The sequence below is a fragment of the Aureococcus anophagefferens genome (assembly GCF_000186865.1).
Source record: "Aureococcus anophagefferens unplaced genomic scaffold AURANscaffold_2, whole genome shotgun sequence".
Lineage (NCBI taxonomy): Eukaryota > Pelagophyceae > Pelagomonadales > Pelagomonadaceae > Aureococcus > Aureococcus anophagefferens.
Window position 1 is genome coordinate 3,296,542 of NW_008705562.1, and position 26,672 is coordinate 3,323,213.

Genomic DNA, 26,672 nt, shown 5'->3' on the forward strand with positions numbered 1-26,672 from the left:
GAATCTTCGCCGTCATCATGTCGAGGAACTCCTCGAAGTCGATGGAGCCCGAGTTGTCCTTGTCGATGTCGCCGATCATCTGGTAGATGGTCTGGTTCTTGGCCTCGAAGCCGAGGGACTGCATGGCCGCCTTGAGCTCCTTGGGGTCGATCGTGCCGGAGCCGTCCGTGTCGAAGAGGTTGAACGCCTCGCGGATCTCCTCGATCTCCTCCTCGGAGAGGCCGGGGCGCTCGTAGGTTTTGGTGGGGCGCTTGGGCTGCGGGGGGGCGGGCGGGTGAGCGCGCGCGTCCGCGCGCGGAGGAACCGTCGCGCGTGGCGCGCGCGCGGCCGGTGGCGGCCGGCGGGCGGGCCCGGCGCCGGGCCCGCGGGCCCGCGCGCGGCGCGGCGGCCGCGGGAGGGCGCGGAGGAGGCGCGGGGGCGGCGGGAGGCGCCGCGGGTGCGCGGAAGGCGACGCACCATGCTTGCGACGGTGCGACGGTGCGTCGGGTTTGGCCGCTGTGTGGCGCTGAGAAGTGCCACAAAATAGCACGAGTTGGATTTTGGAAGAGCAATCGAACTCATCGTGCAAACTCCAGGCAGCCCCCCTCACGATGTGCTAAGCCTGATGGCCGCCCGCGCTACGGTCGCACTCTTGCTGCTCCTGCGGCCCGCGCGCGGTCTGGAAAACAAGTACAACGAGAACCCGGACTGCGACCCGTCGGCGCTCCTCGGCGGCGCGCCGCCGGCGCCGCTCGCGGCCCTGGCGCGCTGCACGCGGTCGCGGGACCTGGCGCTCGTCGGGAACAGCGTGACGCGCCACGTCTACTTTAGCATCGCCAACGTGCTGCGGAGCGGCGAGGTCGGCGACGTCGTCGCCGCGGGCGCGCGGATCCGCGCGGACCGCGTGTACCGCGCGGAGGAGAAGCGGCGCTGCAACCCGCGCGGCCGCGGCGCCTCGCGAAAAAACGCGGCCGGGCGACGACCGAACGCCCGCGCGCAGGTTCAACGCGGACCACGACCCGGACGCGCTCGTCCGCGGCGCCTGCGACGAGGCGCTGCCGGGCGACGGCCACCTCTTCGCGTACTGGAACACGACGGGCCAGCTGCCGGCTGGGCGGGAAACAAAAATATTCAACACGACTTTAATATGCAAGTATTCGCACGAGTTTGACACATTTTTTTCGCTGTCCGAAAAGAACCCGCCGAGAGAAAACGATCCGTCCAAAAATCAGTCGAATCGACTTCGATGTGAGCCCCCCGAGAGAGGTTTGAAGTTTTTGCTGGACGGGGCGTTCCACTGGTTGTTTCCGGCACAGGCTGCCCGAGGACGCGCTCGGCCGGCTCCGCGCGCACGCCGCGCAGCGCGGCACGCGGCTCACGATCGTCGTCTTCAACACGCTCATGCACGCGCTCTCGGAGCCGCGGGCGCGGGACCTCGACGCGCTCGCCGCGGCCGTCGCCGACAGCGTCGCGGCCGTCGCCGACGCCGCGCGCGGCTGGGCGGAGCTCGCGTGGCTCCCCGCGCCGCGCGTCTGCGGGCCCGCGCCGGGCTGGGCCATCAAGCACTTTGGGCTGCCGGACTACGGCGGCGACGAGCTCAACGCGCGCGTCGCGCGCCACAACGCCGTCGTGGCGCGGCGCCTCGCGCGCCTCGCGCCCGCCGTGCTCCGCGTCCGCGCCGTCGCCGCGATGGACCCCGCGGGCGCCGACGGCGCCGCGGCCTGCGCGTGCTACGACGACTACGTCCACCACCACCGCATCACCTTCAACGTGATCTCCAACGTCGTCGACGACCTCACGGCCGCGGGCTACTGCGACGGGGACGTGCCGTAACATGGCTCGGTTGGCGCGCGTATCCAGGGGGTTCGCGGGGTGCCCCGGCGAACCGAGCGAGCCAAAGCCGCCGTAGAGGCCGCCGACTATAACCGTCGCAGCAGCCCCGTAGTTCGAAGTTCGCAGCGCATTCGAAGTACAGGCAGGTACATATAGAACGGTACTATACATAGAACGGTACCCTGGGGATTAAGAGTGCCCGGCGATGCTCCGATAGTCCCAGAACCTGCTGATTTTGCGCACACGCCGAGGCCGAGACAGGATGCGGCCCCCGACAAAAGAACCGCGCAGTTTGGCGCCGAGCGTGTCGAGTACCAGAGCCTCTCCTAGAGGCTCTCAATATCCTAACTAGGATAGGTAGCGGGAGGCCCTAGAGCCACTGGGTGGCACTGATGCTCGACGCGATCGGTGCCGTTGGGCGTGCTTCTTTTGGCGGGGGGCGCACCTTGCCCCCGCCTCGGCGTGTGCACAAAATCAGCAGGTTTTGGGGCCATCGGATCATCGCCGGGCGCTACATCCTCGAAAGTACCGTTCTATATATCCTACGTAGGACTATCAGGAGTCCCGCAGGGCTCGGATCTCGACGCCATCATGTCCGTTGGACGCGCTTTTTTCAGGAAAGACGCATCTCTGACTCGTCCCGGGGTATGCAAAAGGGCACGGCCGCTAGATGGGTGCGTCGCGGCCGTTAAAAAATACCCCCGGATGGTACCGTTCTATATTTACCTGCCTGTATGCATGTTGAAGTGCATGATGAACCTCGAGCGCAGAGATGGCCTGCCCTTGACGGCTTTGGCGCACAAAGGGCTGGGCCTGCCCTAGACGGTGGCCGCCATCGAGCACGACGAGCACGATTCGCAGGTGGGCGTGCTGCGTGGCGGGGCTGGGCGCGCGCGCGCTCGCGCCGCGGCGCGCGCTGCGGTCGGCGCCGCGCATGGCGACGCCGACGCCCGTGGAGTGCGCCGTGCCCGGCACGGGCCTCGTGCTGCGCGGCGTGCGCCACGCCTTCGGCGGGCCCGCCGCGGAGGACGGCGGCGGCCGCTGGATCTTCCTCCACGGCTGGCTCGACAACGCCGCGTCCTTCGAGCGCCTCGCGCCGCTCCTCGCGTCCGACCCGTCGTTCGCGGACGTCGTCCTGCTGGACCTCGCGGGCCACGGCCTCTCGGACCACCGCAACGCGGCGTACCACGTCGTCGACTACGCGGCGGAGGCCGTCGCGGTCGCGGACGTTCTCTTCGGGAAGGACGCGCGCTTCAACGTCGCGGGCCACAGCCTCGGCGGCGGCGTCGCGCTGCTCGTCGCGGGCGCGTGGCCCGAGCGGATCGCGCGCGTCGCGGCGCTCGAGTCCGTGGGCGTGCTGAGCGCGCCCGCGGCCGACGCGCCGGCGCTGCTGCGCGCCGCGTGCCGAAGGGCGCCGTCCGGGCGGCTCGCGGAGCACGCGTCCGTCGAGGCCGCCGCGTCGGCGCGCGCGCGGAAGAACGTCGTGCCCGACGACGCGTTCGGCGAGGCGGAGGCGCGGGTCCTGGCCGCGCGGGGCACGGCGGCGCGCGGCGAGGGCGTCGTCTGGCGCGCGGACCCCTGGCTGCTCCAGCCCACGCGGCTCCGGCTCCCGGGGGACGCGGCGCTCGCGTTCGCCAGGGCGGTGCGGGCGCCCGCGCTGCTCCTCGTCGCGCGGGACGGCATGTTCCGGCGGCTCGGCGCCGTCGACCCGTTCTCGCGGCTCGCGGCCTGGGCCGCGGCGGCCGCCGCCGCGCTCCTCCGCGCGGCCGCCGCGGCCGCGGCCGCCGCCAACGGCGGCCGGGCGCCCGCGGCGCTCCGCCGCGCGCGCGACGCCGCGCGGCTCGTCGCCGACCTCGCCGCGCGGGCCCGCGCGCTCCCGTCGCCGACCGTCGCGCGGCTCGAGCGCGGCGGCCACCACGTCCACCTCACGGAGCCGGCCGCCGTCGCGCGCGAGCTCGCGCGCTGGGCCGCGGCGACGCGGCGGCCCGGGACGTAGCGACGAGCGATCACATTACAAAATGGCGGGCGACGGCAAGTGCGACGGCGGCGACTAGCCCGGGACGTAACGACGAGTCGCCGCGGCGGCCCGGGGCGTAGCGACGAGCGATCACATTACAAAATGGCGGGCGACGGCGGCGACTAGACGACGGCGACCGACGGGTCGTCGTCGCCGTCGCCGTCCTCGCTGAACCGCTCCTCCTCGTCGAGGAGCGAGCTGAGCTCCGTCTCGTCCTTCTCGTGCTGCCGGCGGCGCTTGGAGATCTGGACGACGACGTAGACGGCGAGGGGCACCTTGAGGGGCACGAGGAGCTTCGTGACCGCGACGGCGACGAGGAAGATCGTCCCGTCCGCCTCGACGGAGCTCATGCCGAAACGCGCGAGAAGCGGCGACACGTCGAGGCCCCAGAGCAGCGCCGAGTAGACGGCGCCGAAGGTGCCCAGGGAGATGAGGCCGTAGACGACCACCGCCGTCATGCCGTACTGGCGCAGGAAGCCGCTGAGGCTCGTGTTGTAGCAGGTGGCGGGAGCCTCCGCCGGCGCGTCGGCGGCGGCGGCCATGGCCGCGCCGGGCGCCCGCCGCGGCGCGGCGCAGGCGCGGCGCGGGCGAGGCGTCGACGCCGTCGGGTCGCGCGCGGCGGGCGTCGAGGAACACGACGACGACGCGCTGCGCGAGGCCGTCAGTCGAGGCGCCGGCCTGAGCTCCACTCCACAATGGATGGCTTGTGCATTGGGCTTGTGGCAAATCTGTGGCACTTGAAACGATGCCGGCCCGACCGCCCGTGGCGGTCGCGGCTAGGCTTGGAGTCCCAGTGCCGCGAGGCCTGGTGCCGCAAACCCCCCGGGTAGGCCCTCTAGCTGTTAACCTCTCCTAGCCTAGAAACGCCACACGCGCGTGGTGCACATGCGCACGAACGATGACCAGGAGCTCAAGGACCGCTGGCAGATTTTGACGGCCCAGAACACAGCGGAGGCCGAAGTGGAGAACCCGGTCCAGGACGACAGCGCGCCGCTCTCCGTGTCGTTGACCGATGTCGTCGACGTCGGCAAGGTCGAGGAATACATGCTGTGGCAGTTCGGCATCGCGTCGGCGATGGAGGCGTTCGTCGGCCGCGGCGCCGTCGCGTCGACGCTCCTCCGCGAGCCCACGGACGAACCCGCGCGGCTCCGCTTCATCAGCATCTTCCGCTTCGCGCGGCGCGGCGACGCGGTGGTGTGGCGCGCGTCCGAGCAGCGCCGCGAGTGGATCGCGAAGCTCGACGCGCTCGGCATCGACGGCGGCCGCCCGGTCGCGCTCCGCCCGGTCGCGCTCCAGTCCCAGGACGCGATCCCCGTCTTCGACCTGCCGCCGGCGACCGGCGCGCGGCAGCGCCTGCGGCTCTGCGCACTCGTCTGGATGCAGGTGTACGTGCTCTGCGAGGCCTTCGCCGTCGTCATGCCGTTCGTCTTCGGCGGCGCCTGGGACGGCATGGGCTTCCACCTCCAGCTCGCCGTCGGCACCGGCGCCGTGGCCCTCGTCATCGAGTACGCCACGATGCGCGCCGTAACCGTCGCCGCGCGCCGCGTCGGCTTCCTATGGAGCTAAGCGCGACGTGGACGTCCATTTCCGCTTCCTACGGAGCTAAGTCTCCCCGGGCTGCACCGCCGTCCACGCGCGACGTGGACGTCTATTTCCCACATCGTTACTGCTTCGTCTCTCGCCGCGCGAGGGGCGCCGCGCTTCCCGGGAATAGGGAGGAGGAGAGGCACGCGCGCGCGGCCTCGACGTAGGCGCTGCGGAAGACGACGTGGTCCGAAGAGAACTTGCGCGTCTCGATGACGGAGAAGCTCGGCAGCTGGCTCCCGCCCGACGGGAACTGCGGCACGGGCTTCTTCGCCGCGGCCGCCGCGTCCTCGTAGATGCTCTTCCCCCAGTAGGCCGTGTACGTGTCGTAGGCGACCTTCTCCATCGTCAGCGTGCAAAAGGGGATCGCCAAGAGGCCGCCCGGGCCGACGCGTTTGTAGATCGTCGACACGAGCCAGACGAGGTCCTTGTTGTAGGAGTGCGGCAGCATGGGCGCGACGCCAAAGATCAGGCCGAAGGCTATGTACAGCGGCAGCTTCGGCACCTCTTCGTCGAAGGCCTCGCCGTCAAGAGCTTGCTGCGCCTCCTGCGGCGCGGCCATGGCGCGTGTTGCGGCGGCGCGGTTCGACGAACTCGGCGTCGGGAGCGGTGCTGCGGCGGCGCGTACTCGACGAACTTGGTCGGGAGCGTCCGTCGTCTTGGTCGGGCTGTCCACGTCGAGCGCGCGACAACATCTCGCCGTCGATTGAGTTGACGGAAATGTTGAAACGTTGACGCCAGAAGGAAGCGCCATGGCTGCCCCGAAGCTCGTCCTGCTCGCCCTCGTAGGCGTTGCTGAGTCCAAGGCCTACTGCAACAGCTCCTTGTCGATGTGCCCGCGGCCGGAGGACTGCTGCGCGTCGGCCTACTCGCCGTCCCACTTCGGCTGCACGGTCGACGTCGGCGACCTCCCGGCGCGGTCCGCGGGCTGCGGCGACGGCCTCGGGCCGGCGAACGCGACGTCCGTCTGCTGCAAGATGGGCCCGGAAAAGCCGCCGCACGCGACCAAAAAGAACGTCCTCATCATCGGCGACTCCGTGAGCATCGGCTACACGACGCTCGCGACGAAGAACGTCGAAGCCTTGCTCTTCGACGTCGCGCAGGTCCAGCACGGGCCCTGGGACGTGTCCGACGGCGGCGCCGGCGACGCGGCGACGGGCGTCGCGTGCCTCGACCGCTGGCTCGTGACGCAGGCCATGGTGCCCGTGAAGTGGGACGTGATCACGTTCAACTTCGGGCTCCACGACATGACGAACTCGTCCCGCTGCGAGGGCCTCTACGCGTCCCAGCTCGCGAACGTCACGGCGCGGCTCGCGGCGCTCGGCGCGAAGCTCGTCTACTTCACGACGACGCCCTACATGCCGCTGCGCGCGGCGGGGAACACGGTCGTCGAGGACATGAACGACATCGCGCTCGAGATCATGGAGCCCTACGGCGTCGACGTCGTCGACCTCTACGCGACGGTCACGGACCACTGCGGCGCCGTGTACACCGACTGCGACGTGTGCCGCGCGCACCCGTGCAGCTTCCACTACAACGACGCCGGGATGAACGCGCAGGCCGCCGTCGTCGCCGGCGCGATCGCGGCCGCGCTGGCGTGAGGCGCGCTTAGGCCCGCGGCCTAGAGGAGGAAGCGCTGGTCGACGTAGGACGAGTCGGCGATGTTGGCCTCGCAGTAGGACGCGCAGAGGAGGCGGATGGCGTGGTGGAGGAGGAAGGTGAGGAAGATGGAGAGGGACGTGGAGCGGAACCAGATGTCGGCGACGGCGAAGGTGAGGATCTCCTGCATGAGGATCTCCCAGTCGTGGCCGAGGAACGTGATCGCGGTCCACGAGTCGTCGCCGAGGAACCACGTGCGGTCGGGCTGGAGGATGACGTGGGGCGTCGTCCGCTGGGGCGTCGCGTAGGTGAGCCGCTCCAGGAGGTTCGTCTCCTTGGCGACCCAGTCGAGCGCGAACTTGTCCTTGTAGCCGTGGCCGAGGAACGTCTTGAGGAACACGGCGATCTTCTCCGCCGCGTGCGACTTGCGCATGCGGCTCGCGAGCGACTCCGACCGCCCGCCGCCGAAGAGGCTGCGGCTCCCGAGCTTCGCCTCGCCGAGCGCCGGCGGCGGCAGCGACGCGCGGACCGCGGCGGACCGCCGCCGGCTCCGCCGCGCGGGCCGCGACGGGTCCCGCGCGTCCGCGCGCGCCGCGGCACGCTCGGCCTCGCGGTCGCGGCGCTCCTCCTCCGGGTCGAAGACGTCCAGGGCCGACTGCCTCACCTTGTGCTGCACGGACCGCCACGCGCGGCGGAACTGGGGCGTGAGCCACATCTGGAACACGGTCACGTTCGGCAGCGTCGGCTCGAGGCCGCGCTGCGCGTGGCCCGCGGACGCCTCGTGGAGCAGGTGGTCCGTGAGCGCCGCCATGGTGTCGTCGGCGTGCTCGTAGGACGCGTCGCCGTGGATGTACCAGCCGTGGTACTCGCTGTCGAAGACGACGACGGAGACTTTCGCGACGGTGCAGACGTCGACGAACGACTGCGCGACGGGCTCCGAGATGAAGCGCTCGTAGACGTAGAAGTTCCAGAGCCACTGGCCGAAGGCGAGGATGAGCCACCACCACGTCGTGTTCGCGAAGCGCAGGGCGATGTTCCGGTGGCCCGCGGTCAAATCCCCCAGATCCGGCTGCGGCGTCGCGTTGTTCTCGAGGCCCATGGCGACGAGGAAGAAGCCCAGGCAGAAGAGCACGAAGTGCGTCGACGTGCGCCGCGCCGTCATCATCTCCGAGAACTCGTTCGCGACGAAGATGGTCCGCCAGACGGACACGGGCGCCGCTTTCCCGACGTCGGGCTTCCGCGGCGGCTCCCAGTCCACGAAGAAAATCTCCATCTGGCACATGCGCACGACGATCTGCAGCACGACGGCCGTCTGGAAGGCCCACATGGAGATGATCGCCGTGCGCACGGGGTAGTACTCGAAGTCCTTGCCGTCGTGGCGGTTCTCCGCGGGCAGCAGCGTGTACGCGGCCTCCTGGAGCTTGAAGAACACGAAATAATAGGAGCACAGGATGAACACGAAGGGAAAAAAGATGTGCACGCCGATGCGCCCCAAAAGCACGATGACGTTGACGAGGTACGCGACCGTGAAGCCGCCCGTCGGCAGGTTCGCCGAGTCGACCGCGTAGTGCCGGAGCTGCCAGTGGCGGCACGCGTGGAGCCAGGTCAGGCCCACGACGGCCAGCAGAAAATACGCAAAACCGTCGGCGACGCGCCAGAAGGGCCGCGAGCTCTTCGAGTACTCGACCTCGACGTCGACCTCGGTCTCGCGCATGCCCTCGCTGCCCAGGATGTCCGCGCGCGACCGCTCGCGGTACTTGAGCTCGAGGTAGGGCACGAAGAAGCGCTCCGGGTTCTTCGTCTTGCCGATGACGTGGAGCTTCGCCTCGACGAGAAAGCGCGTCATCGCGGGCGACCCGTAGACCTCGGCCTCGTCGTCGACGCCGGAAGCGACGTCGAAGAGCGCGAAGCGCCGCACGAAGATGTCGTCGTCGCCGTCCTCGGTCTTGCCGTTCTTGTTCACGCCCTTGCCGTCGCGGTTCTTCAGGCCCTTGTTCAACACGGGCACGGGGTAGAGGCACTCCGTCCGCTCCGCGCCGTCGTCCGCCACCGCGGCGGCCTCCGCGCCATCGCAGAGGCCCTCCGTGTCCACGAGGTAGAGGTCGTAGAGGACCTGCTCCCGGGCCCAGAGCGACCGGAGGTCGCAGGTGAAGTGGTCCCGCAGGGAGTAGCCGTAGCGGACCCAGCTCGTGTCCTTGGCCGCGCCGCCGCCGGAGCCCGTGCTCGGCGCGGGCGCCTCGCAGTAGAAGAGCTGCGTGTTCAGCTCCTCGTAGCCGAGGAAGTCGCCGCCGAGGGCGTACTTGGCCAGGCGGAACCGCAGCTTGTGGTCGCGGCCGCGGTCCTTGGACGTGAAGGCCATCTCCATCTGGAGCGCGCCGTCGGAGCGCACCGCGTCGCCGTCGCGGTCGTAGAAGAGCCAGGGCAGGTGGTCCTTGGCGCCCCAGGTGTTGCGCGTCGCCCGCAGCGACGCGAGGTCGTCGTACAAGCGGCAGGGCGTCGAGCCGAGGTCGTACTGCGTCAAAGCGCAGAGGTTCGCGAGCGCCTGGCACTTCCGCGCGGCCGCGGCCGTGCCGTCGTAGTAGAGGCACCCGGCGGCCGCGGCGCCGTAGTAGTGGCGGAAGGTCTCGGACGCGACGGTCGCGACGCCGTCGGCGTCGCCGTTGGGCTTGGACTGGACGTTGCGGTAGGGCACGCGGACCGCGGCGGCCTCGGGGTACGCCGCGTAGGTCAGCCCGAGCTGGGCCGCGTCGACGCAGGTCTGGGCGCCGACGGATTCGACGCCGGCGAGCTCGTAGGGCGCGGGGCACTCGCAGGCGCCGTCGGTCGCGCTGTAGGCCATCCGCGGGTCCGGGCACCGCCGGCACGCGTAGCGGTCGCCGTCGTAGGCGACGCCCCCGAAGACGCCGCCGCCCTTGGTGACGAAGAGCCCCGGCGCGCAGGCGACGCAGGTCTTGGCGTCGAGGAGCGCGCCGCCGAAGTCGCGCTCGACGAGGCGCTGGTGGCCGCCGCAGCCGCAGTCGCCCGTCGCCGCGTCGACGCCCGTCGTCGTCGCGTTGTCGCACGCGAGACACACCGAGTTGTCGCTCGCGCTCGTCTCGGCGCAGGGGAGGCAGCGCAGCGCGCCGCACCGGCCGTCGACGTCGCAGCCCTCGGCGAGCGAAAACAGCCGCGAGCCGACGGGGCACCGGCACCGGAGCGCGTTGCCCGCGCCGTCCGCGTAGCGGCCGTCGCCGACGAGCGCGTCGTCGCCCATGTCGGCGCAGGGCGCGCAGCGCATGTCGATGGTGTCGTAGAACTCGGCGGACCCGCAGCGCAGCTGGCCCGGGTCCGCGACGACGGCCCGCGCCCAGTAGTCGATGTCGTCGTCCGGCTCGTTTTCGTCGGCCTCCTCGGCGCCCTCGTCGCCGGCGGCGCCGGAGGCGAGGGCGACCCAGAGGAGCAGCGCGAGGCGCTTCATCGTCGGCGGTCGCTGCCCTTTTTAGTGCGCGCCCATGCTCCGTTTACAGCTGTATCGATTTGAGAGAGTGTTCAAGGTGAAGGTGAGGCTCAACTTACTCGCAAGAGGCTGCCCCAGCATCCCCAGCACGGCGTCCAGCGCGTCGTTCGGCGTCCATGGGCGGCGCCGCGTCGGCGGCGAAGCGGCGCGAGTACGAGGTCCTGCTGCATGTGTACGACTACGCTCCGGCGGGCGTGAACGGTCTCATGGGCATGCTCGGCGGCGGCGCGGGCGTGTTCATCTCCGGCGTGGAGGTCGGCGGCGTCGAGTACTGCTTCGGCGAGGGCGGCCCGCGGTCGCAGCCGCCGAAACAGCACCCGGAGGCGTACGCGTCGGCGGTCTTCAGGGAGACGATCAGCCTCGGCGCCGTCGAGCTGACGCCCAAGGAGCTCGCGCGAAAGCTCAAGCGGCTAGCGGAAGAATTCCCGGCCGCGTCGCACGACCTGCTGCGGCGGAACTGCAACCACTACGCGTCGGCCCTCGCGTCCGCGCTCGGCGCCGCGCCGCCGCCGCCGTGGCTCAACAAGCTCGCGGACGCGACGTCGACGCTCGGCGGCCTCCTGGGCTCCTTCGCGGGCTCTTTCGCGGCCGCGGCCCAGTCCCAGCCCGACCCCGCCTCGCCGCACGCCGAGGCGACCCCCGTCAACCAGTCCGCGCGCGTGCCCGTCGCGAAGGCCGTGGCCGTGTAAACCATGTCTGTCCTTGGTCGGATGTGTCTTCGCAGGCGTGGGCTGGCTCTGCTCGAGGAATCGCTTCAAAAATCTCCGGTCGCCGGCGACCCGTCCACGCGTCACCTGTGCGCGACGACCACTCGAACCATGCGCTCCCTCCCGTTCGCGCTCGTCGCAGGCGTCGCCGCGGCGCTCGCGCCCGTCGACCGCCCGCTCTGCGCCCTGCGCAAACACAAGGCCTCCCCGGTCGCCGGCGCTGGGGTCGCCCGCTACGCCTTCGACCGCGTCTCGTATGGCGGCGGCGGCGGCGGCGGCGGCGGACGCGGCGGGCCGGACGACGAGCCCGCGCACACGGCCCTGTCGACGACCGGCGGCGCGAGCAAGGGCGGCCTCTTCAAGTTCGTCCGCGACGCCGTCGTCAAGGTCGTCTGGGTCCTCGCGTCCGCGGTGTCCACGCTCTTCGGCCTCGTGCTCTCCCCCAAGAAGTTATTCATGGCCGCCGGACTCGGCGGCGTCGCCTTCGGCGTCTACGTGGCCCTCGGCCTCCAGAGCGGACAGACGGAGCCGGAGGACCTCGGCACCTTCGACGAGCCGCCGCGCGGCGGCGCCGTCCCCGACGACGCCGTCCCCGAGGACGTCCCCGAGGACGTCATGGACGCCGTGGAGCACGTCGAGGTCGAGGAGACGCCGGTCCTCTACGAGGACGACGTGGAGATCTCCGACGAGGAGTGAACGACGGTCGACGCGCGCGAAGCCCGCCGCCCCTAACGCGCCCCTAACGCCGCACACACACAGTCGAGGGGAGCTACTCGGGGGGTGGTGTCTGGGGGCGCGCGCTCACTCGTGGATGGTCGCGGGCGGCGGCGCCTCGCGCGCGGCGCCGTCCTTCGCGCGCCGGACCCAGTCCGGTGGCGCGATGTCCTCGCGGAGGAAGAAGAGGATGTAGGCCGCGCGCGACGGCGCGGAGACCTCGTCGTCCTCGACGACGGAGACGGAGCTGTCGTTGAAGAGGCGCCACCGCGCGTCGTCGCGCGACCGGGCCTAAAGGAGAGGGACGCGTCGGAAGAAAAGAAAAAACAAAAAAGAAGACGCGGGGCGCGTCACGTAGGCCGTGTAGTGGCCGAACTCGATGGTGCCGTAGTGGTTGACGACGGCGCAGAGGTAGTAGGTCGCGCCGTCGCCGTCGCCGTCGATGAAGCGGCCGACGTCGACGGGCGCCGTCGCGTGGACGGCGACGCAGGTCTCGAGCTTGGCGGAGTGGTAGCCGAGCATCTCGAAGCGCTTGAGGTGGACGACGAGCACGGGCGGCGACGCGGCGAGGCGCAGCTGCTTCACCGCGCGGACGCGCGCCTCGCACGTCGGGCACGCCCACGCGTCGTCGGCGTCGAGGCGCTCGCGGCCGCTGAAGAGCTTGAGGAGCCGGTCCAGGGTCAGCGTCTCGCCCGGCGCCGGCGCCGCGGCGCGCGCCAGCGCCGCGAGCCGGTCGTGGCCGTCGTCCTGGCCCGCGGCGCGCTGGCAGTCGGCTCCGTCGCGCCACTGCGCGAGGACGTGCTCGACGCGCGGCCCCGCGGGCGCGTCGCCGCGGCGCCGCTCGGGCTCGAGGCCCCAGCGCGGCAGGCCGCCGGCGAGGGGCTCGACGAGGTCGTCGTCGTCGTCGTCGCCGCCGCCGTCGCGGCGCGAGGCGGGCGCGCGCATGCGGTCCTCGGCGCGGAACCGCGCCTGCGCGTCGCAGCGGAAGAAGACGACGGGCGGCCGCCGGGGCTGCGCGCCGCGGCGGTCGTAGGGCGACGCGAAGGCCTGCGTGCGCCGCTTGCGCGCCGCGCCGTTGTAGACGCGGAGCTGCCGCGGGCTCCGCGCGGCGCCGTCGTCCGTCGCGGGCCCGCCCGCGACGGAGTCGCCGGAGGACGCGTCGTCGTCCCAGCGGCGGCCGTGGCCCCGGTCGCGCTTGCGCGTCGTCGCCGGCGGCGACCCGGGGCCGTCGCCGTCGCGCGCGTACGCGTCCGCGCGGCCCTCGCCGCGCGCGACGCCGGCCGTCGCGAGGCGCTTCGCCGTGCGCCGCTTCTCGCGCCGGGGCCGCTGGCGCGGCAGGAGGCCGTCGTCCTCGTCGCCGTCGTAGGCGCCGAACTGGTCCGCGGCGTCCGCGAAGCCCGCGAGGTCGTCGCGGCGGTCGTCGCCGTCGTCGTCGCGGCCGTCGTCGTAGGCGCCGTCTCGGCCGCGCCGCCCCGCAGGCCCGGCCGCTGGACGTCGCCGTAGCGGTCGTCGTAGTCCGCGTAGCCGTCGTCGCGGCGCGGGCCGCCGTCGTCGCCGGAGCGCGCGTCGTCGGCCGCGGCGGGGAAGGACTCGCCGTGGTCGTCGTCGTCGCCGTCGGGCGTCGCGGACCGGCGGCGGCCCCGCGAGGCGTCCCGCGCCCGCTCCGCCTCGAGGTAGGCGCCGAAGGGCTCCTCGCCGTCGTCGTCGCGCGACGCGGCGTCCGAGTAGTCGTCGTCGTCGTCGTCCGCGGACTGGTAGTGGTCCGGGTGGCGCCGCACGCGGGGCTGGTTTTCGTAGGCCCGGGGCCGCCGCGGGTCGCCGTAGGCCCGCCGCGCGGCGCTGTGGGGGTGCTCGCAGCGGGGCCGCGGCGCCGCGGGGCCGAGCGCCGCCGCGGCCGTTAGCGGCCGCTGCGTGTACGCGCGCGGGTGCTCGTAGGCGCCGCGGCGCTGCTGGACGTCGCGGCCGTAGTGGACGGTCTGGCGCCGCGCGTCGACGGCGTGGCGGCCGTAGGGCGGCTCCCGGCGGGGCGGCCGGTGCGCGCGCGCGTCGTAGGGCTCGCCCGCGGGCGCGAACGTCTCGTAGAGGCGCAGGTAGGCCCCCGGCTCGGGCTCCCGGGGCACGGACCGCAGCGTCGGCACGCCCCGCAACCCGCCGCGGCGGTGGTGGTAGGCGAGGTCGTCGTCGTCGACGCGGTGGTAGACGACGACGCCGACGTGGTCGCCGCTCCGCGGCGCGCGATTCCGCGGCCGCGGCGGCGCGCCGACGTCGGCTAAGGACATGGTCGGCCCGCCGCCGTCGAAGTAGGACGCGGGCGACGCGTCGCGCCGCGGCCGCCGGGGCAGCGACGGGTCCGACGACGCGGACGCGGACGCGGACGACGCGGACGAGATCCGCGAGTCGTCGTCGCCGCCGGGCTCGTCGCCCGGCCAGGGCTCGAACAAGCGCTCCTCGTTGGGGTCGCGCCGCGCGCCCGCGGGCCAGGCGATGACGTGGCCGCACTGCTCGACGTTGCCCCAGAGCCGCTCGGGCCCCGCGGCGCCGCCGCGCGGCGCGCCCGCGGCGCGGAGCGTCATCGCGACCATCGTGATGCTGTTCTTGTTCGGCTTCTCGATCCACTTCTCCGGCCCCAGGCGCGCCGTCCGCGACGCGCCGTCGAAGCGGCCCTCGAGGACGTAGGAGCCCTGCGCGCCCGTGCCGGACACGAAGTCGAAGACGACGCGGACCCACGCCGACGGCGGCGGCGGCGGCGCCGCCGCCGCGGGCCCGTCGCTGTGCCGGTCGTCGTCGTCGTCGTCCGTGAGGGAGCAGGACCGCTCGTCGTCGGGCTTGTCCTCGAGCTCCTCGAGGCCGACGACCTCGAAGCGGCACGCGCGCGCCTCCTTGGAGCAGTAGTACTCGCCGTAGAACGTCGCGCCGACCCCAAAGGGCCCGAAGGCGCCGCCCGGCGCGTCCAGGGCGTCGAACCCCAGGTCCCCGAAGGTCCCCGACGCCAGGGGCCGGCGCCACACGGGCTGCGTCGCCGTCCAGGGCAGGAACGCGGACGGCTCGTCGACCTCGTAGGCCACCAACTCGTCGGCCTGCGCGATCTCGTCGACGGGCTCGCTGAGCACGAAGACCTTGTGGATCTTGTGGTGCCAGACCTCGGTGAGCACGAGGCGCGTCCAGTCGACGCCCGGCCGCGCGAGCGCGACCTCGTGGAGGATCTCCGACGCGGGCGCGCCGGGCGCGACGAGCACGCTCTCGAAGGACGTCGCGGGCGTCGGCGTCGTCAGCTCGAGGCGCACGGCCATGCGCCGCGGCGGCGGCGCGCCCGCGGACCGCCGCAGGGGCAGCGACACGCACACGAAGGACTCGTGCGTCGTGCTGCTGTGGTCGCACCGCGGGCACCGGAGCTCCGAGACGAAGCGGCCCCCGAGCAGCTCCTCGACGCGGCTCGCGGGGCCCTCGTGGGGGGGCGCCTGGGCCTCGTCGCCCGACGACGGCTCGCCGTCGTCGTCCGTGTCCGCGACGGGCTCCGGCTCCGGCGCCGGCGCCGGCGCGGGGCCCACGGTCGGCGGCGGCGGCGGCGGGCCGCCGGCCGCGTCGCCCGCGGGCGGCAGGCCGCCGCAGAGCAGGGCCGCGGCCTCGCGGACGTCGTCGGCGTCGGCGTCGCCGTCGGCCGCGCGCCGCGCGGCCGCGTCGCGGAGCGCCTCGTCCCGCATCGCCGCCGCGGCCGCGGCCGCCGCGTCGCGCGCGTCGCGCCGCGCGCGCCGCTCCTCGCGGCGCTGGCGCGCCTTGGCGCGCGCGCGCGTGCGCTCGCGGGGCAGGTTCAGGTCCTCGTGCAGGCCGTCGAGGAGCGCCGCGAGGAACTCGTGCGCGTCGTGCTGCGAGTAGCCTGCGGAGGAGGAAAAGGGTGATTCAACGTCGCTTCAACGTGGGTGTTCCGCGCGCGCGCGCTCCAGAAAAAGCGTCCACGATCCGAGACCGTTCCGAGGGATGATCGCTCGTCCAAAAATCAGCCGAAACGAGTGGAAAACGGCCGAGATAGGAGCCTTTGAAGTTGGGAATGTCGCACCCTTGTCCTGCCCCGCGAGTAGCCCGCGAAGTCGGAGCGCCACTTGGCCATGATGCGCTTCATGTCCGACGGCCGCACGGCGAAGGCCGACGTGCGGCCCGCCGTGAGCTCCTCGGCGAGGCCCGAGAAGGCGTCGCTCACCGCGCCGCCGGAGCCCATGGAGTTGGACCGCGCGAGGCGCGCCGCGTAGGGCGCCTCGGGCCGCGGCGGCGGCGGCGGCGACAGCGGCGCGCCGGCGAGGAAGCCCTGGGGCCGCGCCGGCGACCGCCAGACGCCCCGCCCGTGCTCGGGGCTCGCCGGCGCGAAGAGCGACGCGCGGCCGCCGTCGCCGCCGTCGACGTTCTCGCAGCGCCGCGCGGGGCCGAGCGGCCGCCGCGGCGGCGTGCCGCGGGCCGCGCCGTCGCGGCCCGGCGTCGCCGGCGGCGCCGGCGCGGCCGCCGCGGGCCGCGGCGGCGTGCCCGCGGCCTCGACGAGCGCCGCGCCGCCGCCCGCGGGCTCCGCGGGGAAGAAGCCGCCGCCGCCCATCGGCGTCGCGGCCCACGCGCGGGGCTCGGCCGGCGGCGGCGCGGGGCCGGTGGAGACGCGCGCGGCGCCGCCCTCGTACGACGCGCGTGACGCCTGCGAGTCGAACGACTCGCCGCGCCGCCGCGCGCCGCCGTCGTCGGCCGCCGCGACGAAGAAGTCGCGCAGCGGGGGCACGTGGACCAGCGCCTGGAGCACCGAGTTCATGTAGCACGTGTTCCCCAGGTTCACGAGGCCCACCGCGTCGCGCGCGGCGGCCGCGCCGCCGAAGCGGCGCCGCTTCCGCCGCGGCGGCGACGCGAAGCCCGGGCTCGCCGCCGCGGCGCCGTTGGCCTCGTGGCCGTTGGCCCCGTTCAGGCCGCCGTTGAGCGTCCCGTTCATGGCCGCCGGAGGGACGGCGCGCGCGCCGGCCGCGGACAGGCCGCGGGAGAGATCCTCCGGCCGCGGCGGCCGCGGCGGTCCCACGGGACGGCGCGACCGCGCCCGGCGGTGCGCGCGGGTCGCCGGGCGCGGTCCGCCCGGCTCTCGGCGATACACCCGCGGCGCGTGCGGTGATACCACACAGAGCGCGCGATTAGGCAGAGCCAGAGGCCATCGTGAAGGCCCGAGAGCGGTCGAGCCCTCGCGAGTCTTCCACAAGCCAGCTGGCCGGGGGGGCGAATCGAGTGGCAAATCAGGCCTCAATCCCATGCACTGGCACCACACAACCCATTACCGCCGCCAGGCCGCCATGAAGGCGCCGAGGGGCCCGAACTTCACGGCCTCGAACCGCTCGGACGCGAAGTCCCAGGGCCGCGCGTAGACGTGGATCCTCGTCGCGGGCGCGCCCGCCGCGTCGACGAGCGCGTGGGGCCCGGATCCGTGGGCGTCGGCGTGGTGCGAATAGCAACAAATTCCCGTGGAGTTCAACACCCTGCCGCCGCGTCGTTTCGCCAGCGCGGCCGCGTACGCGCCCGACCGTCGGCCGACGGTGCACGCGACGACGACGTCGCGCGCGTCGTACTCATCGCCGGACGCTTCGAACTCGTCGCGCGACAGCGATTCGGGGATTCGTGCGACGACTCTCTCGGCGGCGCTGCGCACGTCGACCACCACCGGCCGCTTGCCCTCGTCGGCGCTGCGCATGGCCACGAGCTCCGCCGCCGACACGACGGGCACGTCGAAGGCGCCGCAGTGGAACGCGGCCGACCGCTGCGCCGCGGCCTCGCGCGACGACGACGGCGCTTCGTGCGACGTCATGCTGCCAGCGCGCCGCTCATAAGGAGCTCTCCAGCGTAGCTCTCTCAGAGTCTCACGCCGAAGATGCAGTTTATGTTTACCTCGCTGCCCCGATCACTAACGACGAGACGCGTTATGGTCCTCGCCTGAGCGCTCGCGGACCATGCCCGTCATCTTGGCGCACGTCGCGGCCCACCGGGGGGTTGCCAAAGATCGCAAGGAGACCGTGGAGCAGCGATCCGTCGAGGACGCCCTCGCCGCGGGCAAGGTCTTCGACGAGCTCGACACGGACGGCACGGCCACGATCACGGCGCCCCAGCTCCGCGAGCTGCTCCAGCGCGTGACGGGCAGCGACGTGCGCGACGACGGCATGACCATGGTGCTGAACCACGCGCGCAAGGCCGCGCCCCCGAGCAAGCGCGACGCGCCCGCGGGCGACGGCGCCGCGGGCGTCGCGTTCGGCGGCGACGACGCCGTCGCGCTGCCGAAGGACGCGGTGCTGGCCGCCGTGAGCAAGTTCCGCTACTACCTCCAGCGCGTGGACCGCATCGACCGCATCTTCGCGGAGTTCGACACGAACAAGAGCGGCGCGCTCGAGCGCGAGCAGATCAAACGATGCCTGCAGAACCTCGAGGACTCGCTCAAGGGCTCCAAGGCCCGCGACGCCTTCGGCGTCGTGCTCCACCTCAAGGTCGCGGACGCGGACGTCGACTTCATCCTCCAGGACTGCGACCTGAACGCGGACGGCGCCATCGACAAGTCGGAGCTCCTCCCCGCGCTCGCGCGCTGGGAGCAGCTCGCGGAGGCCAAGGTCGCGGACAAGAAGTCCTGCGCGTGTATCGTCTCCTAGGGGCGGCCTGTTTAATTATTAAAACTGCTCCGCGGGGCAGCGCGCGAGCACGTCGGCCGCGTCGTCGCCCCGGTCCTGGCGCAGGAGGAGCCAGACGAGGGTCGCGACGGCGGGCCGGTTCCGCGGGTCCGCGTCGACGGCCTCGATGGCCTTGGCGAGCGCCGCGTCGTCGTCGCCCTTGTCGTGGGACAGCACGATGGCCGCGCAGTTGAGCGCGTCGCAGGGCCGGAGCGCGCCGCCCGCGCGGCCGGGCGTCGCGACGCCGTCGCGCTCGCAGCGGCGGTACCCGAGCACGCCGCGCGCCTCCGTCGCGTAGAGCCGCGCGAGGTCCCGCCGCTGCTCCGTCGCCGCCGCCGTGTGCCGCGGCCACGCGAGGAACGCGTCGGCCCACTCGAGCGCGACCGCGACCTGCGCGGAACTCGAATCTTCAACCCGACTTCAATGGGCGCGTCATCGAACGGTTCTTCGAGAACTCGACGGGAGCGATCGATCCGTCCAAAAATCAGCCGAATCGACTTCGATGCGCAAAGTTCGGTCGGGACGTCCCGAACCGGCGGTTGATTTCCGCGCAGACCGCGACGTCGTCGAGCTCGAGGTGGATCCAGCTCAAAAGCAGGACCGCCGACGCGGCGACGTCGCTGTAGAAGCCCGGCGCCGGCGCGCCCGGCGACTCGACGACGAACGCGTAGGGGTCCTCGCCGGCGGCGGCGTCGCCGCCGGCGTCGCCGGAGTCGCCCGCGTCGCCGCCGGAGTCGCCGCCGCCATCGCCGCGCTCGCCCGCGTCGCCGCCGGACTCGCCGGCGTCGCCCGCCCGGTCGCCCCGCCCCCCGTGGTAAAAAATGTTCTCGACGCGGTCGCCGCCGGGGTCGACGGCGCCGTCGCGCTCGAGGCGCAGCGCGTGGCGCGCGAAGAGGGACGCGCGCACGAGGCCCATGCCGAGCCCGTCGGCGCGGCTCTTCGGCCGCCGGCCCGCGCCGCGCCGCGTCGCCGCGAACGCGTCCGCCTCGGGCTTCGAGAAGGGCCCCGCGGCCGCGAGCGGCGTCGCGTTCGTCGCCGCGCGCTCCTTGGTCCGCATGGCCGCGCAGCACTCGGCGAGGCGCAGCCAGACCCGCGGCCGGTCCCCGAAGTAGAGCGACGCGTGGAGCAGGTGGCGGTGCGCGGTCTCCGGCGAGCCGTCGCGGAGCGCGGCGAGGCCCATGTTGAGGTGCGCGGGCGCCGCGCGCGCGCCGCCGCTGGCGAGCTTCAGGGACCGCGCGAGGTGCAGCCGCGCGATGCCGTAGGAGCCCAGCGCCGCGCAGCACGCGCCGGAGTTCGCGTCGAGCGCCGCGCGCGCGGCGACGTCCTCGTCCGAAACCGGCGCCTCGTCGCCGACGGCGTCGCGCGCGTCGCAGAGGTGGCGCAGGCCCTCGGCGAAGTCGCCGGCCTTCATCGCGGCGATGGCGCGCTCCTCGGCCTCGTTCGCCGCGCCGTGCCGCGCGTCGCGCGCCGCGGCGTCCGCCGCGGTGGTCGTCGCGGCGCCGTCCTCCTTGACCTCGTCCTTGCGCTCCTCGCTGGCGCCGGCGAGCTCGGACATCGGTGCGCGTCGGTCCGCCGATCGAGGCGGACGGTGCGACCGAGGCGGCGCGGCGCAGCCGGCAGAGGCGACGCTCACGAGCTGCCGCCCAGTACCATATTGGACAGAGGGCGAGACGTTGTGGCAATTCGCTTCAACCTTTGGAGAACGTGTGGCAAATCGAAGGCGTAATCGAGTGCAGCGTTAGCCGGCGTCACCCGTAGCAGCGGATGGGCGTCGTGTCGCCCTTGGCCGCGGACTGGGGGCTGTTGAAGCGGCCGCCGAGCTCGAGGTAGCGCTGGTGGTACGCCTCCGCGGGCCAGTAGACGCCGCGCATGGGCTCGACCTCCGTCTGGATGGGCGAGGCGAACTTCTTCTGCGCGTCGACGAGCGACTTCCGCGCGACGTCGAGCTGCGCCGACGTCGTCGTGTAGATGCCCGACCGGTACTGGGGCCCGCGGTCGTTGCCGACCTGCTGGTAACGGACGGCGCCGTCGCCGAGGCGCGCCCAGAACGCCTCGCAGAGCCGCGCGTAGGAGATCACGCCCGGGTCGTAGATCAACTGCACGGCCTCCGTGTGGCCGGACGTCGCGGCGCTCACCTCCTCGTAGGTCGGCTTCTGCTTGTGGCCCTGCACGTAGCCCACGCTCGTCGCGATGACGCCGGGCAGCCGCTGGAACTCGAGCTCGACGCCCCAGAAGCAGCCCGCGGCGAACGTCGCGATGGCGTAGCCGTCGGCGCTCTTCACGGGCGTCGTGCCCGCGAGCGCGTTTTTCCCGGCCTCGAGGGCGAAGGACTGGGGGAGGCCCGGCAGCTCGGCGTAGGGGATCTCCTTCGAGCGCGTGGTCCAGAGGGCGCCGGCGGCGCTGAAGACGGACATGGCCACCACGGGCCGCACGACGCCGGCGGCGCGCGCGCCGCTCAACGCGACGAGCGACCAGCGCGCGAAGACCATGGCGCAGAGGCTTCAGAGAGCAGAGATCTGGCGTGCCGAGCCACAAGTGCGGTGCTGGCCGACATTTACCCTTCAAGAAACATCGGAGTCGTTGGGCAGCATGGCCCAGCCCCTCGTCGTCCCGTAGGCCAACCGGGATGCTGAGCGCCGTGCAGCGGTCGAAGAAGCGCGTGCTGCGCGCCCGCGGCGGGACGCAGGCCCTGCTCGACGCGGCGTCCGCCGCCGGCGACGAGGGCGACGAGCGCTTCGCCGGCGCCTTCGCGCGGCTGTCGAGCTACAAGAGCGCGCACCGCCAGAGCACGAAGCTCGCGGCCTGCCGCGCGGAGTGGGTCGAGCAGCTGGCGTCGCTGCGCGCCGCCGCGGCGTCGCTGTCCCGCGACGCGCGCGCGTTCGCCGAGCCCGGCGGCGGCGGCGAGTCCGACGACGGCGCGCGGCGCGCGGCGGCCGCGGCGCTCGACGAGCTGCGGGCCATGGTGGCCTGCCTCGGCGCCGCCGCCGCCGCCGCCGCCGAGGAGCCCGGCGACGCCCGGGGCGCCGCGCGCGCGGAGGCCACCGCGCTCGTCGCGCGGGCGCCAGGGCAGGAAAAGAGTGTGAAATTCCCAACTTCAAAGGCTCCTATCTCGGCCGTTTTCCACTCGTTTCGGCTGATTTTTGGACGAGCGATCATCTCTTGGAACGGCCTCGAAGCATGGATGCTTTTTGCGGAACGCGCGCGCGCGGAACACTCACGTTGAAGCGACGTTGAATCTCTCTTTTCCTGCCCAGGCGGATGCTCTGCGGCGCGCGCGACGCGCACGAGGCGCGCGGCGCGGCGCTCGCGCGCGACGCGGAGGACGCCGCGGCGGACCTCGCCGCGGCGACGGCGCCGCTCCTGCGGAACCTCCGCGACGCCCGGGCCTCCGAGCCGGAGCTCTCGGAGCTCCTCGCGGGCGAGCTCCTCGCGGACGCCGACGACGCGGACCTCGAGGCCGCGCGCGCCGAGCTCGAGGCCGAGTGGGCCGCGCGCGCCGTGGCCGAGGCCGAGGCGAAGGAGGCGCGGGACACGGCCTTTTTCGAGGCGCTGGAGCGCCTCGGCGACGGCGGCGGCGACGACGCGCGCGGCGCGTGGGACGACGCGTCCCACGACGTCTTCCTCCAACACGTCGCGCTCCGCGACGGCGGGAGCAAGACCGCGGCCCGGGCCCTCGAGCTCCTCTCCGTGAGCCTGCCGGAGAAGCGCGTCGAGGAGATTAAGGCGCACGTCGGCCGCCACGAGGCCTGCCGCGCGCGCGCGCGCGGCGACCGCGCGGCCCGCGAGGAGCGCAGAGCCTGGCGCGACGCCTTCGCCGCGCGATGCGCGGCGGCGCTCCGGAGCGCGGCGGACGAGGCGCGCGCGCGGCGCGCGCGCGACGCCGAGTGCGCGGAGCTCGAGGCGCGGCGGAGGGCGCTCCACGACGACGTCGCGGCGCTCCGCGCGGACCGCGCGCGGCGCGACTCGCTGTCGCAGCACGAGAGCGAGGTCGCGGCCGAGGCCGCGGCCGCGGAGGCCGACCGCGCCGCCGAGGCCGCGGCGGTCCGCCGCGAGGCCGCGCGCGCCGCGGTCCTCGCCTACAAGGCCGCGACGGCGGCCGCGCGCGCCGAGGCCGCGCGCGAGGCCGAGCGGCGCCGCGCCGCGGACGAGCTCCGCAAGGCGTCGCGGCTCAAGCGCAACGTACAGCGGAGCTCGTACCGGTCGTCGCTCCGCGACGACCGGCGCCGCGAGGCCGCCGTCGCCCTCGACCGCGCCGCCGCCGCCGACGCGGCCCGGGCCCTCGCCCTCGAGAAGCTCGCCGCGTCCGTGCCCTACTACGACGCGATCCAGGCCGCCGTCGCGGACCTCTCGAAGACGACGGCCGCGGCGGAGGCGCACCGCGCGGACAACCGGCCCGACCCGGACGCGTGTCGCACGGGCCTCGCCTACGCCGACGGCGGCGTCCCGGGCCTCAGCGACGAGCGCGTCTTCGCCGACGTCCGCTTCAAGCTCGGCTTCGCGCTCCGCGCCGCGGGCCTCTCGGGCTCCGTCGCCGCCAAGGCCGCGGTCCAGCGCGCCGTCGGGCCCATGGCCGTGAACCCGCTCACGGGCTTCCGCATCGGGGCCGTGTAACGGCTGCGGGTTTGTGTCGCCTTCGGAGCGCTCGCTGAGGTGCAAGTAGGCCTGCAAGTTGTAGAGATCGTGCCGAGCTCAAAAACTCGAGTGATGGAGATCCTCGCGCCCTCGCGGCGCGGCCTCGGCTGAGCCACTGAAAAAGACGTCGCAAGGACGCCGCGCGCCCGGCGGCGCGCCGTTTTGGGCATGGAGGTCGAGTGCACCTACACGCTGAAGAATACGAAGAAGGAGAAGAACTGGTGCAAGGAGGACGGCGCGCTGCGCGTCGCCGGCGCCGCCGCGAAGCTCGTCTCCGAGGACGGCGAAGCCATCGCGTCGACGGCGCTCGGCGGCGCGCAGCTCCTCGCGCTCCAGAGCCGCGGCTGGCTCGGCGGCGAGCGGACCGAGGAGTCGGAGCTCAAGCTCCAGTTCCCGGGGACGACGATCACGGCCATGGTCCAGCCCCGCGACGCCGCCGCCGCCGCCGCCGCGGCGCCGCCGCGGGCCGCGGCGCCGCGGCGGCGGTCGCTGCCGGGCGGCCGGGGCCGCGGCGCGCCGGCCGTCCGCCGCAAGTTCGCGCCGCCGGCGCCCGCCGCGCCCGCCGCGCCCGCCGCGCCCGCCGCGGCGCTCGGCGGCCGGGCCTACGGCGCCGCCCCGGCGCCCGCCGCGGAGCGGCCGGCGCCGGCGCCCATCCGCGTGTCGCGCGTGCTGCCGCCGCCGACCGCGGCCGACCTCGTCAACGACGAGGCGTGGCTCGACTCCGGCGACGACGACGACGACGACGACTCGAGCGCCGGCGGGAGCGCCGCCGCGCCGCCGCCGCCGCCGCCGCCGCCGCCGCCGCGCGCGGCGCCCCTCGACTCGCTCCAGCGCCTCGCGCCGCCCGTGGTCCCGCCGCCCGCGGCGCCGCGCGCGGCGCTGTCGGCGACGCAGGCCGACTGCGTCGACGACCTCCTCGACGAGGCCGCGCCGCCGCCGCGCGGCGCGTTCCGCGCGCCGCCGCGGCGGCCGCAGGCCGCGGGCAGCGCCTCGCTCCGGGGCCTCCCGCCGCCGGCGCCCGCGCCGCCGCGCGCGCCGCGGGATCCGCCGGCGGCGGCGCTCGACGATTCGGACGGCGACGAGGCGTGCCTCAAAGCCCTCGCCGAGGCCGAGGCCGCGGCCGCGGCGCCGTCCGACGACTTCGACGACGCGCTCCTCGCGGCCTGCGAGGCCGCGGAGCGCGACGCGGCGCCGGCGGCGCCCGACGACTTCGACGTCGACTTTGACGACGCGGCGCTCGCGGCGTGCGACGCCGCGGAGCGCGCCGCGTCGCCGCCCGAGGCATCGCCGGAGGCGCCGCCGCCGCCCGAGGCGTCGCCGGAGGCGCCGCCGTCGCCCGAGGCGCCGTCGCCCTACGAGAACGGCGCCGCCGTCGCCGCGCGGCAGCGCGCGGCGGGGCCGCCGCCGCCCGCGGCCACCACGGGCGCGGAGAACCGGCGCCGCGCGGCGGCCGCGGACGAGGAGGCCTACGTCGCCGGCGTCGAGGCGCGCGCGCGCGCGGCGACCGGCGCCGCGCCGGGCGCGCCGCGCGCCGACGTCTTACTCGCGGCGTCGGCGCGCGCGGCCGCCGCGGCGCCCCGCCTCGTCGCCGCCGCGGCGCCCGCGCCGCCGCCGTCGCCGTCGCCGAGCTCGTCGGACCGGTCGTCGTCGTCGTCCTCGTCGTCGGCGCCCATCGCGCCGCGCCGCGCCGCGAAGCGGCCCTCGTCGTCGTCGTCGTCGGGCGACGACGACGACGACGTCCTCGCCTTCGACTCGGGCCTCGCGCCCCGGCGGCGGGGCGCGCCGCGGCGCCGACGCCTTCGACGCGCCCGCCGCCGCGCCGGCCAAGAAGGCCGGCGGCCGCACGGCCGCGGAGATCGCCGACGCGTGGCTCCGCGAGCAGGAGGAGACCATCGACGAGGCGGCGCGCGAGCGGTCGCGGCGGACCGGGCCCGCGCGCGCGCCGGACCGCCTCCGCGAGGACGACGACGACGCGCCCGAGGAGGTCGCGCGCGCGTTCCTCCTCGGCGCGCTCCGCGACGACGGCGCCCACGGCGACTTCTCGCGCCACGGCGGCGACCTCGAGCAGTTCGTCGACCTCCTCGTCGAGCCCCACCTCTTCACCTACCGCCACGCGCGCGAGGTCCTCGGCGCCGGCGTCGGGGCCGCGCTCCACGGCGCCGCGCGGCGCGCGCTCGACGCCGCGCGCGGCGCCGCGACCGTCGACGGCGACATCGTCCGCACCGCGAGGACCGTCCTGGGCTGGGCCCACGACGGCTCCCTCGTCGAGCGGCTGCGCAAGGGCGAGCGGCCCAGCGAGACGTAACTGCTTTTAGTTGCTGCGTGCAGGCACGGTGCCGCGAGGCCTCGGCGGCGAGCAACGCGGGCGCGACGGGTCGCGGCGCGTCGCGGCGTCGTCGCGGGGCGTGGGCGGCGCGACGGAAGCTTGGCGTCGAGGAGGCGCGGCGGCGCGCGCGCGAAGGCGTGAGAAAAGGCCGCATTCGCGGACGCGCGCGGCGACGGGCGCGCGCGCGGGTTTGTGCGTCGGTCGAGCAGAGGGAGTCCCGGCGGCGGCGGCGGGGCGCGGCGGACGGCGAGCGGCGTTTTACGGCGCGAGGAAACGGGCGTATTCGGGCGTCAAAGTGTCCAGTGCAGGGTACTTGGGGGTACTTGGCAATGGTCGTTGAGAAACCCGCACGATTTGGACTTGGGCGTTTTCAGAGAAGTGGTGAGTCGATGAGTCGTAGTAGTAGTCGTCCAAGTAGTCGATCACTATGACGATAAAACCCGCACGAAAGCGGCTTGGATTTAAAAGGTCTTCTGGAGTAGAGTGTTGCGTCGGGAGACGCAGAAGAGAAACCCGCACAAAAAGGCACGGATTTTGTTTTTGGGTTGGGTTGGTTCGCTCCAATTGGAGCTGTATTGGTTTTGTGTGTTTGGGTTGATTGGGGGGGAGCGCGAAAGAGATGGATCGACGTGCAGCTCGACTCTCGGAAGAGGGCGCACAGAAGCTCGCTGTCTGCTTTCACATTAACAAATCGCCGGAACAAGAGGCTGAATCTCAGCAGATCGTAGGACAAAGCCTACTCTCATGCTTACAATACCCCGTTCCATATTTAAGTCGTCTACAAAGGATTTATCCCTCCCAACATTCGAAATTGCGATGGAGTATGATGCTCGGCCGAAGCCTATCGTGATGCGTGTAACATCGGGAGAGGTGAATATCGTCGCTTTCCAGCATGGATTCTGACTTAGAGGCGTTCAGTCATAATCCTACAGATGGTAGCTTCGCGGCACTAGCTGTTCAGCTAACCGCAATGACCAAATATCTGAACCAACGGTTCCTCTCGTACTAAGTTAGATTACTGTCGCGACAACCGTTCATCAGTAGGGTAAAACTAACCTGTCTCACGACGGTCTAAACCCAGCTCACGTTCCCTGTTAGTGGGTGAACAATCCTACACTTGGGA

At 73.2% G+C, this 26,672-nt stretch overlaps 5 protein-coding genes across 5 annotated transcripts; 2 read left to right on the forward strand and 3 right to left on the reverse strand.

Annotated features, from left to right (window-relative positions):
* Positions 1-604: 604 nt before the first annotated feature.
* Positions 605-3,808, forward strand: AURANDRAFT_61467 (hypothetical protein; the record flags this gene model as incomplete). Its single annotated transcript, XM_009034965.1, has 7 exons — positions 605-885; positions 980-1,132; positions 1,296-1,803; positions 1,959-1,972; positions 2,294-2,337; positions 2,363-2,405; positions 2,674-3,808. The coding sequence occupies 7 exons, from the start codon at positions 605-607 to the stop codon at positions 3,806-3,808; spliced, it is 2,178 nt and encodes a 725-aa protein (XP_009033213.1).
* A 1,684-nt stretch (positions 3,809-5,492) lies between these two features.
* Positions 5,493-10,469, reverse strand: AURANDRAFT_61468 (hypothetical protein; the record flags this gene model as incomplete). Its single annotated transcript, XM_009034992.1, has 3 exons — positions 5,493-5,960; positions 6,468-6,677; positions 7,059-10,469. 3 exons carry the CDS (start codon positions 10,467-10,469, stop codon positions 5,493-5,495), a joined length of 4,089 nt encoding a protein of 1,362 aa, XP_009033240.1.
* Positions 10,470-11,969: 1,500 nt separating this feature from the next.
* AURANDRAFT_52390 (hypothetical protein) lies at positions 11,970-16,886 on the reverse strand (the record flags this gene model as incomplete). The annotated part of the gene is made up of 5 exons (XM_009034991.1): positions 11,970-12,220; positions 12,284-12,616; positions 15,214-15,348; positions 15,562-15,835; positions 16,525-16,886. 5 exons carry the CDS (start codon positions 16,884-16,886, stop codon positions 12,017-12,019), a joined length of 1,308 nt encoding a protein of 435 aa, XP_009033239.1.
* Positions 16,887-17,886: 1,000 nt separating this feature from the next.
* AURANDRAFT_61470 (hypothetical protein) lies at positions 17,887-18,573 on the forward strand (the record flags this gene model as incomplete). The annotated part of the gene is made up of 1 exon (XM_009034966.1): positions 17,887-18,573. One exon carries the CDS (start codon positions 17,887-17,889, stop codon positions 18,571-18,573), a length of 687 nt encoding a protein of 228 aa, XP_009033214.1.
* Positions 18,574-20,339: 1,766 nt separating this feature from the next.
* AURANDRAFT_20277 (hypothetical protein) lies at positions 20,340-21,005 on the reverse strand (the record flags this gene model as incomplete). Its single annotated transcript, XM_009034990.1, has 1 exon — positions 20,340-21,005. One exon carries the CDS (start codon positions 21,003-21,005, stop codon positions 20,340-20,342), a length of 666 nt encoding a protein of 221 aa, XP_009033238.1.
* Positions 21,006-26,672: the final 5,667 nt, after the last annotated feature.